Here is a 12,592-nt window from a genome sequence, read left to right as displayed (position 1 = left end):
TTGTCTTCTGATCGAGTTGTGAGATTTTTCTTGATGTTGAAATAAAATCAACTACTCTTATATGGTCTTTGATATTCAGTGCATGTTCTTACTACTTTCAACATGCAAGACTGTGTCATAATGCATGATGTTAATGATTCTTCCTCAAATCTTGAAGCCATATTCCTCTTTATACAGCCTAGCTTCTCAGATTATTTGCTCAGCATACAGATCAAATTGGTATGGTAAAAGGATACAACCCTCAAGTATACCCTTCCTAATTTTAAATCATGTTTATCTCCTCATTCTGTTCAAATACTGTTTCTTAGTCCACACATAGGTTCTCCTAGAGCATTAAATGAGTGTTCTGGAATTCCCACTTCATAATTTATGATCCAAAGAGTTGAATGCATTTGTATACTCAATACAACATAGCTGAAGAACTTAATAGTATTCTCGGGGTTTCACCAAGTTTTAATTAACATCAGCATTGCTCCACATTCTGTTCTGAACTCATCTTGAATTTCTGGCAGCTCCCTGTTGATGTACTGCTCCAGCTGTTCATCAATTATCTTTAGCAAGAATTCACAGGCTTATGACATTAACAATATTACGTTCTAATTTCCACATTGCGTTGAATCATCTTTCTTTGGAATCTGAACAAGGATTTCTTCCAGTCAAATGGCCAGTTAACTGTCTTTCAAAATTTCTGACATAGGCAAGTATAAGCATTTGCTTGTTGAAGCTTCTCAATTGGTATTCTGGCAAATTCCAGAGCCCTGTTTCTCACCAAGGTCTTCAGAACCTCTGGCCTTGATCAATACATATACTGTCTTCTGAAATTACTTACCATTGTTTCTTTTGCTACAGTGACTCTGTATTTCTTCCATATTCTTTAGGCACTTTTTTATGTCATTCAGTATCTTCCAACACTCATGTTAGTTTGTCATACCATGGTGGCTGCAAGTTGCTATGATGCTAGAAGCTTTTATATCCCATTATTTTAAAAAATCAACAGGGTCTCTCATGATGAATAAGGTTTCAGTGAAACCTCTAGGGTAAGATAAATATTTGGTGTACTAATTTTTATTTATTCTATTTAAAAGCGCGTAAGTAATTTATCCTTCTTACAAAAAAAGACAATTGCTTTTTTCTTACTTTAACAATACATCCTGAGTATCATTCAACAGTGTTGGTAATATATAGTCATCTTCTCATTCCACTGAATGGCTGCATTATATTTACTGAAGTAGTTTGCTACTAATGAACATCTGGACTTTGCCAGGATTTTGCTATTAATATAATGTCACACTACATAAATAGCCAGGTGCATAAAAATTCTATCAGTAAGAAAAGTTCCAAGACAAGTGATGTATCAAAAGGTACATATGTTCATATGATTTCAAAAATTAATTTGTAAATGACCTTCAAAATTTGTTATTCTAGAGAGACAGAGACATATCCTGTCCTTTTATTTATTTTAAACTTTTCTTACTGAATTTTCCTTATTGGCATTCTCTAATGCAGATTTGGCATTGCTTCTTAAAGCAATCTTAACTTATTTGTAAGAAATTTTTCCAGAAAAGTAAAGATATATAAACGTGAAATTATATTCCAATTTAATTATTTTGGAGAAATATATACAGAACTATCACACCGATAACACATAAAATAAACCCTAACAATGAAAATTCCTGTGAACAAATATCACCACCTACTGTCTTCTAAGATGAACACACTATATTAATAGAAATTTTAATGTATCAAAAAATATATCTGTTCTGGAAAAATAAGATGCATGATTATTTTAAAGGCTGAATATGAAAAAGCATTAACATTTGCTATTATTTCTAACAAAAAAAGAAAAATATGGGAATTAAGGAATGAAATCACACCAAATACGTTTACTATATTAATCATCACAGCTTTATTTATTTCAAATTCCAGTTACAGAAGAAAACAAAAATTCTAACTTTAGTTATCATATTTTTAATTCAAATGCTATTAAGATCAGCATGTAAAACTTCCTTATTACAAGGTAGTATATTTTTTTAAATTAACCTTTTAAAATTGGTCATCATAATATTGTTTAAAGTACCCTGATGAAACCATACGTGGAAATGAGATAATGACTAAGAACACCTTTTGCCATCTTAAAATACTCAGAGTGAGAGTAAAGGGTTTATAACGTCTATGTCATATTAGAAGTCTAATGACTTCTCACCAATTCCATCTACTACACAGGGCAAAAAAAGGATAAAAACGTAAAAACAGTGACTTCTACTTTGGCTAATAAAAATCTTGCCAATTCCATGATATCAACACAGGTACCATTAATAATGGCCCTAGTAAAGAGAAGTTGAATGTTATTATTTTCATTTAACTTCTGGTGTCTAATGAAGTTAACTAGTACTGACCCAATTAGCACAGACCCAAGGAAATGAGAGGCCAGAGTTGAACCTGTTGATATGAAATGCATTTTGGCCCATTAACAATAGAAGAATTCAGTCTCCTTTATTACTTTTATAAAATATATGTAACTTAATATGTAATTAAATCAAAATTAAGCTGTTAAACTGGATGGATATAGCACAGCAATCCTGATGAATTTATTTTATTCAAAATGTTATTTTAAATAAACTGAGAAACTAAACCACAAATCACAATTCATATTTTATAATATAAACTAAAATTGCAAATTATTTTTAGAATAGTAAAGATCTAAGTCTTTTTTCCATTTATTCTATTTTCAAGACTAGTTAACACCCAAATGTCAATGAAGATGAAGAAATCATTCTGTAGTTATTAAATAATTACTGTGTATAAGAATAAAGACATTTTAGAAGTACAATACCTTGGTTAGGGCAGCTGTATGATCTTCTCCACAACAAATATAAACTATTTTCTGAGATCTTAGTGACTTCAGCAAATTAGGAACATATCTATCTGAAAATTCCAACACGATATGTTAACGGTATTTTTAGATTAAAACTCTTCTAAAATGTGTTTCCGTGACAGAATCTCAATCTTATTATACACTGATGAAAAATAATTTTAACTATGATTCAATTTTTCTAGCTCAAGCCTATTAAGCTAGGTGCCAAAGTTTGCCTATTTATGTTACTGTGATTTAAGAGAGGCTTTAATAAGACCAGTTTAAATGTTGGACTGTCAATGTGACAATCTGCGTAAGACTCAGCATTCTATCCATTTCAGAATTACATAAATGCCTCTCATCTCACACACTCATACAAATACTTCATTCTTGCCTCATAATAATTAGGTTCCCAGGAACCTACTTAAAATCAGGAAAACTATTTAATGTCCTATTCTGCAATATTCTCTGTGCAGACCAAAATTTTTTTTAAATTATCACTGAAATTATTATTAGCTTATTACTAGTTGTTACTAGATTAGCAATTCATTCTCCTACTCTTAATCATTAAGATTATGATGAACTTTATAAAATTGACATTTTTCTAGGTCATATTTTCAATAGAGCAATGAAAAAAAAACATTCCCAACGTCCCAATTTGTTACAAATAGGTACAATTTTTTAAAAAATTCAAAATGTTTATTTTCAACACTCTAGGACAGAAGACTAGGAAAGAAGATCCTGTTCGCAGAGAGCTTGACAGTGACAGCAACAATGGGCTTAAGTGCAGCAAGATCAGGACCGGGCAGTGTTTCGCTCTGTGGTCACTATGTATGTCACTGTATGTCACACAATCACTATGAGTCTGAGCTTCCCTGATAGTACCTACCAAGTAGCATTGAAATATTGTGAATCCCACCCACACAGTAGTGAAATGGCTTGGGTTATTTAAATTCATTGGGAAGAAATCAAACCCCAAACAACTCAAATAGATAAATGAATCATGTTATTTTACCACAATAATTTCACAGAATTTTTCCACTGTTGAGGGCCTGTAACTATTATAGTCAACAATTTTAAGCACCATTCTTAAATTTTTCTTTTAATGAGAATTTGGATTTCTCTGGATCTTGTCCAGATTTACTTTCTACAACTTATTTTTTAGAATTTTTTCCCTTCCCTTATCATAATCCATCCCACTATTACCAAAGGGAATGTTTTCTCTTAGCATTTAATCATCCATCTTCCTACCATGAAAACCTGGGTACATTTCTTTCCGACACTAAGAATCACTGCTCCATCTCAAAAGATCAGCTCTTTAAAAAGAAATTTAAACTAAATTAAATTTAAATAATGAGAACTTACCATTTTCATCATTAAGACCTAATTGACCAAATTTGTTGCGCCCCCAGCCAAAGATAGCTCCTGAGAGGGTGAGTACAAAACTATGGGCTCCTCCTGCTGCAACTTGCATGAAAGGGATTCCAAGTAAAGATTTAATCAGCTGTGGTGAAGACTGCTTATTGCAGTCAAGGCCTAAACCCAATTGGCCATATTTATTCTGTCCCCAACAGAAGACTTCACTTGCTGTATAAAACAAAAATCACAAAATTAACTATTTTTCTCTCATATACAAAATTTCAGTTAAATTTCATCAATTACTTTGATACAGTATTCTTCCTTTTAGCAATTAAGTTTCTTTTTATCTAAAATCCACTAAAAAGAGTATTATTTATTAGTGCATTTGCATTCTAAATCTGACTGCGTATACTAACCAAAATGCAGCATGCCTACATATTATGATGTGTCTCATGCCCTGGTGGTCTATTGGCAAGAAGCTGCACTGAAATCTTTAAGGCATGTGGTTCGAGGCCACTATGTGCTCCATGAGAGAAGGACCGGCAATCTCCTCCTGTGTGATTATCTCTGAAAACCCAACAAAATGTTGGGTATGGGTTGGTTCCAAATCGAAGTTACACAACAACATGCTCTAGTGATCTACTATGTAAGGAGCTGCAGTCAATCCAAAGGCACATATAAATCCATGAGTTAAAAATTCACCTCCACTGATTCCAACTCAACAACCCTCCCCATCAATTTTCCAAGGTTGTAAATCACAATGGGAAGGAGACTGCCCACTTTTCTCCTGAGAGCTGCTGGTGAATTCAAACTGCCAGAGACACACAGGCATTGTGAGCAGCATAATTTGCTACAGACTACATCACAAGAGCCCCCTTCTTGCCTGAGAGTAAAACTAAACTTCATGGACCTATTTTGATTCAATTACAGATTCCACTTAAAACACTCAGGAATGAAAGGATCCTGGTGATAACCATGGAACTTCTGTACCAGCCAAGTCTTTTATTCTGTACTTTCTCCTAAGAGGACTTAATTTTAATCTATAGTTGTCAAATGTACACTGATGTTTAAATGTTATCAGTAGCTTAAGACCCCTTGTCTGAGCTCAATTAATCTACTTTTCAATTGTATACCCCACATCTACACTTGTACATTTCAAAACTACTGCCAACTCATTCAGAATTTTCATTCTTCCCCAGACCTCTTCCCAATGTTCTGTATCTCAGTAAACGACATAACTAATTCAGTAGCATAAATCAAAGAAGTCATCCTTTATATACCTCTCTTCTTATCTCATAGGAATCTAATTCCCCACCAACTACATATAGTCTGCTTTCTAAAAATGTATTACAGGAAAAGACCCACTCACTCTCTCACCTGGTTCCTACAGCAGTTCTCTGCTCCCTTTTTGTAACTTACCACATATTTTTATAAATTAATAAATGACACCATGATTTAAAAATTCATAGAACAAAAAATAGTAAACACTTAAGGCCCCTTAAAAAAAAACCTAGATATCTAAAACCCTCTTACAAAAGGAGTCATACTGCATTCTCAGGGCTCTTCAACTCATAACTGTTAAAACGAGAAAGATACTGCTTACATCATGAAGCTGTAAGAGGCAAAAAAATTACCTATTTGTTCAAAACATCACAAGAAAAGTTGTCAAAGTAATGACAAAGACACAGATATATCAGGTTTCCCAAAGCTTATGTAGAAGACCAAACACCTTAACATGGTATGCATGGCTTTTGTAACAGATCTGATTTTACTTCAGTCTCTTTCCAACATCTTCTACCATCCTTCTAACACACACCAAATGCCAATAATACCCAGATATATCACATTCCTCATTCAATGGAACTACCCTTTGGCCAAGGGTGCTCTGGGGGCCTAGTTGTAAGAAGTTGTACTGTCAACCCTAAGGCATGCAGTTCAAATCTAACAGCTGCTTTGCAGGACAAAAATGTGATTTAAAGCCTCTTAAAACTCATTAGCAGGTGAGGTGTGAGTCAATTCCAACCTGAATACAACAAAACCTGTAGGTACCTCTCAACATATCTCCACTTCTTATACTCATCTTTTAAGACAACATCAAATAATAGTTCCTTATTAGAAACAATTCTATCAACTGCAAATAAATCTTTTTCTTCATCCCCACAGTATTTTACATTCATCTTTACTACAGTATTATTTTCTTTCTGTGTCAAACTATAACTCTTTGGATATCTGCATCTTCCATGGAGTATGAAACCTTAAACTGTATTTTCATCTTGTAGTGCTTTATTCACAGTAAACTTACTAGGAGTTCACAGGATTTAAACATACTAACAGTAAACTATTAAAAAAGGCATGGCAGGTTCTTTATTAATAAATTCATTCATATTCCAATCCTTAGCGGCCATAAGATGTCACATTAATTAAAAGCGAAAAGCACAAAGAGTTAATAGGCTGCTTAGCCTCTTCTCGGTTCTTATTCCAAATGTTTTATCTGTGAAACTAAACAAAGATCTGAAAAATTTGAATCTTCTCTCCTCTCAACTGAAAAAACAGATAAAGCAGATAATCAATCATGAAGGAGCCCACTACTGTACACCCAATTTGGTTTCTCCCCTTGAAAGACTCCTGAGGACTCTGCAGATAATCTCAATTGCAGCAGTGAGGCACCTGTGTCTGGCTTAAATTAAGGAAAGGGAAAGCCCCTATTCCTAGGTAGGTATCAAAAGTGATCTTATATCTGAGTAGGTCAGAGTCCCCCAAAGTCAGCTTTCCTGGAGAAAAAATTTATGCCACTTTAACCTGGGAGTAAAAGCATCCACACAGGTGCACTGGTTCAGAATTTTCCCTTGCCAGTGACATGCTTTGCTGGGTGTCCCTGGTAAAGACACCAGTTAGCTAGCCCCCCAGGCTACACTCACCCTTGCACTTGGCTCCCGCTACCCCATAGCCTTGTGCCACAGTGGTTTAAAGCTCTCGAAGGCCATTGATTTGCTTGGTTAGGCAGTCCTTATGATCAGTCTCAGTCTGCCAGCTCCATACCATCAATGGCCTCATCCCATACACCCAGTGTTGGTCCTGTCCCTTGGCAGTGCCACCCTCCAGCCAGCCTGCTCCATGAAGGAACAGTGATTGAGAGGCCTTAGTGACCACTGACTTGCTCTTCTTGGTAGCTCCTTTGGCCTGTACCAGTTAAGTTCTTTCACCAGCCTGTGGGTCTTAAGGCACACTGGCTACCTATGTTCATGTATTACATCAGATTTAGAACAAACATGTGCTCCAAATGATTGACAGTGGAAGGTAATCGTCACCAGCCTCCTCCATACAATCACTAGCACTACACAAATAAGGATTATAAGATCACATACACACCAAAAGAAAGAAAGTGAAGGAATCCAAACACACCACCACTACAATGTCTCTGAGGCAACAAATAGTCTCAAATCCCACAAAAAAAAAACAGAACATGATGTTCTCAAGAACATTTCAGGGGGGAAAAGACTTGGAATTTCCTGACATGAAATTGAGAAGAATGATAGTGATTCACACAGTTAAAGAAAAGTATAAAACACTGGAGAAAATCAGAGACAAAAAAGAAAAACACGTATACAACTCTCTACATGAATTTAAATAATCAATATGAGACCAAACAGATCACATATGTGGAAAATTAGAAGCCAGAGAAAAAGAAGAAATTGAAATCTAGACAAGCAAGAACAAAAATTGCAGTATGTTGGAAGGACAAAAGGGCACAATAAAAGAAACAGAAGACAGTGTCAGTGAAACAGAAGACGAAACTCCAACAATTTGCTAGGGGAAAATCAGAAGCAGGAAAGAAAATGAAGAGACCACTAAGAATCATATGGGACACCATCAAGAGGAGTAACATGTATGTGATAAGAATTCCAGAAAAGAAAGGGAGATAAAAGCACTGAGAAAACTGTTCAAGATTTACAGGAAGAAAACTTCCCAGGTACCATGAAAAATGAGAAGATATATGTAAAAAAGGCCATTCAAATCCCAAATAAGACAGCCTCCAAAAGAAAAAAAGATATGTCATAATCAAATTTTCCAAAATTAAAGACAAAAAATACTAAAAGTGGCTTAAGAAAACCAAAGACTTAGTTACAAAAGAGAACCAGTAAGTCTAAGCTCTGATTTGTCAAGAAACTGGGCAGGTAAGAAGGCAACAGAATGACGTATGGACAACTCTAAAAGAAAACAAGCGCCAATTAAGAATTCTGTACCCAGAAAAACTGTATATTTGATGATAAAATAAGGGCATTCTCAGAAAAGCAGAAGTTAAGAGATTTCAAGAAAACAAAAACTTTACAAGAAATATTAAAAGGATTTCCTCTCTCTCTCTCACACACACACACACACACACACATACACACAGAGTCATACGCAGAAACAGCAAAAAATGGAACAAAGTAATCAGCAACAACACACAAACAAAAAAGCAAAATGGCAGCAATAAAACCGTATCTATGGGTATTTACAGTGAATGTGAATTAATTAAACACACTAAATAAGACAAAAAGAGTTGTACTATAGGTAAGAAAAAACTCAACAATACACTGTAAGAGACACACCTGTGACATTAAGCATAAAGGTAAGACTAAAAATCAAAGGATGTGGGGGAAAATACATCAAGCGGCAATTTAAAAAGGGGGGGGCAACACTGGCAATATTAAGGCCTGATAAAAGACTTCAAGTAAAAAAACCAACATAAAAGAAAGGAAGGACATTATATAATGATTGATGGGTCAACAGAACAAGAAGACATAGACTATAAACAGCATCTATAAACAAAATGATAGAGCTGCAAGATACACTAATCTTTAACATATTTGAAAGAGACAAACACACTCAACAGTCTACTCTCGAGGAAAGACAGAGCTACAAAAAAACTCAGGAACAATTCAGAACTGAACAATTAACCCACTCGACATCACAGACATATATATAGAACACTTCATTCAACAAGAGCTCAATATACTTTCTTCTCCATCACTGTACATGGAATATTCTCCAAAACATAAGTCAAAGCAAGTCCCAATAAATTAAAAAAACACTGATACACTACAAAGCCTTTTCTCAGACCACAAAGCCATAAGATATCATCTAGAGCAAAAAGGGGGGAGGAACCCTATATACTTGGTAACTCTAACACTCTGCTTGAATACCACTAGGTAGTGTTGCAATTTACTGCTGTGGAATCAGAACCAACTCATAATTGAACCTCTAGGTGGTTTTCAGAGTTCTAAATTGCACGAGAGTAGACCATCTTTCTCCTGCAGAGAAATTAATGGACTTGAACTTGCCTTTGGGTTGGAAGGTCAACTCCTTACACTCTAGGCAACCAAAGATCTTTATTAAATAACAAAAGAAATTTTAAAAAAAAATTTAAAAGTTTCTCAAACAAATGAAAACGAAAACACAACAAACCAAAACCTTTGGGATACAGCAAAAGCAGGGCTCTGAGGTCAATTTACAGCAAGAAACACACACATCAAGAAAGAAGAATCAAAACCAGCACCCTAATTCAGCATCTCCAACAGTAAGAAAAGAACGGTAAGCAAACTCCACATCTCCTGAAGAAAGGTAATAATAAAGATTAGAGAATAACTAAAAGAAACAGACAACAGAAAAAAAATACAAAGTATCAGTAAGACTAGGAGTTGGTTCTCTGAAAGAATAAAATCCACAACCACTGGTTACAAGAAAGATGCAAATAAAGAACATCAAGGTATCATCTCACCAAAGTAACAAGAGCAAAGTTCAACTGGGCAGCACACAACAAATACTGGCAATGATGTGGTAAGACTGGAACTCTTGATACATTGCTGGTGGTAATGCAATCACAATGGAAAGCAGTTTGGCATTTCCTTAAAAAGCTGAAAACAGAAAATACCATTTGATCTGGCTATTCCACTACTAGGAATATATTCTATATGTACAAACACTTCACCAAAGAAGACATTCAGATGGTGAACACATAAAGAAATGTTCAAAATCCCTAGCTCTAAAAGAGATGCAAATCAAAACAACTATGATATATCATCTCACCCCCATAACAGCAAAGTTCAATAGAGGAGCAAACAACAAATGCTGGTGAGGTTATGGAGAAATTGGAAGCCTTAGTCACTGTTGGTGGGAGTGTAAAATGGTACAATCATTATGGAAGGCAGCATGGCACTTTCTCAAATAGTTGGAAACAGAAATTCCATTTGACCCAGCAACTGCAGTACTGGAAATATACCCTAAAGAAACCAGAACTGCCACTCAAACAGACTGATGCACACCCATGCTTACTGCTGCTATTCACAGTAGCAGAGATGGAAGCAATCCAAGTGCCCATCAACAAACAAATGGATAAAGAAGCTGTGGTATATCCACACAATGGAATTCTACACAGCACTGAAAAAGGAACTCATAAAATATTATACAAAATGGGTGACCCTGGAGGACGTGATGTTGAGTGAAATATCTCAGTCACAAAAGGATAAATATGGCATAATGCCACCTATAAAACAGGAATTGGGAAGAAACTAAGAAAAGCGGGGATAAATGAACACTGCATTTAAATCAAGGAGGGAAAGAGCTATCTAAATGATTAGGCATTATTTGCATAATAATAGTGTGGGATAAGAAGTAAATAGCAAAGTAGACTAGGGTCAGGGGAGGGAGGAAACTGCAACAATGAAAAAAATCTTTTTAAAATGTGTAACAATGAATGGATGGAAATCCAAGTTTTCTGGAAACTTTCATTAAAATATCAATAAAAATTAAGTAATTTTTTTCTATAATTATATTTTATTAATTTTCATAAACATTTACAGAGATTTTGGGCTTCCACTCATTCATTGTTGCACTATTCTCTCTACCCTCCTCCCAGTTTGTTCTTGTCCAAATGCCACAGTGCTTGTCAAAGCCAGTTCTGATTAATCTTCTTTGTCAGTGTATCCTTTGCCATTCCCTATCACTCCTCCCTGAGAGAGACTTCACCCTGAGTCATAAGGAAAAGGGGACGGCGTATTCTCTTAGCTACTTCCTGCTGAAAAGGGATGCTGTGGGTTTCAGGGTGAAGATCTTCTCTCACTACTCTAAAGGGCCCCTTTGGCAGTAGGAAACACATAGACTATTATGGAGATTGATTTTGGAATTCAGATGCACTCTTATTGATTGTGCTTGGCTGTACATGTACATATCCTTCAAGATGTATCATGGGGGTATTGCAACCTAGAAGACACAAATTTGACTAACAAGTTATAAGTACATGAGTCCAAAAATTATGGAAAAGTAAAAGAAAAGATTCTTTCATTGTTTTACAAACCCTCCCCCAGGTCCCCTCCACCATGCAGCCCTCGCTCTAGTCTCCTGTGATGACAGAAATACCCAGTTACATCTCTCTTTTAGACGGTTCTCTCCCTCCTCTGCTTCAGTGCAGTATACATTATTGAACCCATCTTACTCAGTGTCTCCCTAACCCCAAGGACAGTCCCAACTGAAATAAAACTTTATTTTAAAAAAGTGCAGGGTTTCATAAAAAATAAGAGAAATAAGAGCTGCAACACCAACAAATAACATACACAACCATATTTAATGCAGCATTTTTCACAGTAGCAAAGAGATGAAAACCAAAGTACCATCAATGAACAAATGGACAGAGAAAGTATTGTACTTCATACCATGGAGTACTATGTAACATTGAAAAATAATAAAGTATTTGTGAAACACTATACAACATGGATAAGCCTAAAGAATATTATGCTGAGTGAAGGCGGGTCAGTCACAAATGGACAAATACTATAGAAAACTGTTATAAAAATCTAAAGGAAAGTTAATATACAGAAAAAAAAATAAATCTAATATGGTTAACATAGGGTTTCCAGAGGCCTGCTATTTTGGAAGTGGATGGCCAATCTTTCTTCCTAGTGTGTCCTAATCTGTATGTTCAGATTTAGAGAAATATCCAACAGATAAGCATTTTACAGAAAAAGTGAAAATATATCCCTTATTGTGCAATTAACCATTAGTTTCGGTGTTGTCCCTGGCCTTGGCACAAGTGTCCTGACCCACTTATTTCTTTGCTCCACCACCCATCAAGATATCCCTCCACTTCTACCCACTCTCTTCAACATCTATTTCCCATTGTCTAGCCCTTGATCTGATAGCTTATATCTAAAGTATCAGGATGGATGTTAAAGAGATTGAGATTGTTCACAGCTTTAGTGGGCTTGGCTCCATAGTCAACAGTCTTGGCACCAGCAGCCAGGAAATTAAAAGACGTACTGCGATGGGAAAGTCTGCTGTTAGGGACCTCTCTAAAGTACTGAAGAGCAACGGTGTGTCTCTGGAGACTAAGGTGCATCTGGT

The 12,592-nt window shown here is 35.5% G+C and overlaps 1 protein-coding gene across 4 annotated transcripts in view; it reads right to left on the bottom strand.

Moving 5' to 3' along the window:
• Window positions 1–12,592, bottom strand: part of HERC4 (HECT and RLD domain containing E3 ubiquitin protein ligase 4) — a 136,263-nt gene that overhangs the window by 83,059 nt on the left and 40,612 nt on the right. For 3 of the 4 annotated variants that reach the window (XM_006889015.1, XM_006889017.1, XM_006889016.1), the window contains exons 6-7: window positions 4,220–4,441; window positions 2,834–2,925 (exon numbers count right to left, since the gene is read on the bottom strand). In XM_006889015.1, coding sequence (XP_006889077.1) covers window positions 2,834–2,925; window positions 4,220–4,441 — 314 coding nt within the window. The remainder of the gene's footprint in view (window positions 1–2,833; window positions 2,926–4,219; window positions 4,442–12,592) is intronic. The other variant, XM_006889018.1, reaches the window with a different exon arrangement.

This window comes from Elephantulus edwardii, unplaced genomic scaffold (assembly GCF_000299155.1).
Source record: "Elephantulus edwardii isolate Elephantulus edwardi_28Jun2011 unplaced genomic scaffold, EleEdw1.0 scaffold00074, whole genome shotgun sequence".
Lineage (NCBI taxonomy): Eukaryota > Metazoa > Chordata > Mammalia > Macroscelidea > Macroscelididae > Elephantulus > Elephantulus edwardii.
Note: the sequence above shows the minus strand (reverse complement) of the source record. Positions and strands in the feature narration are given on the sequence as shown.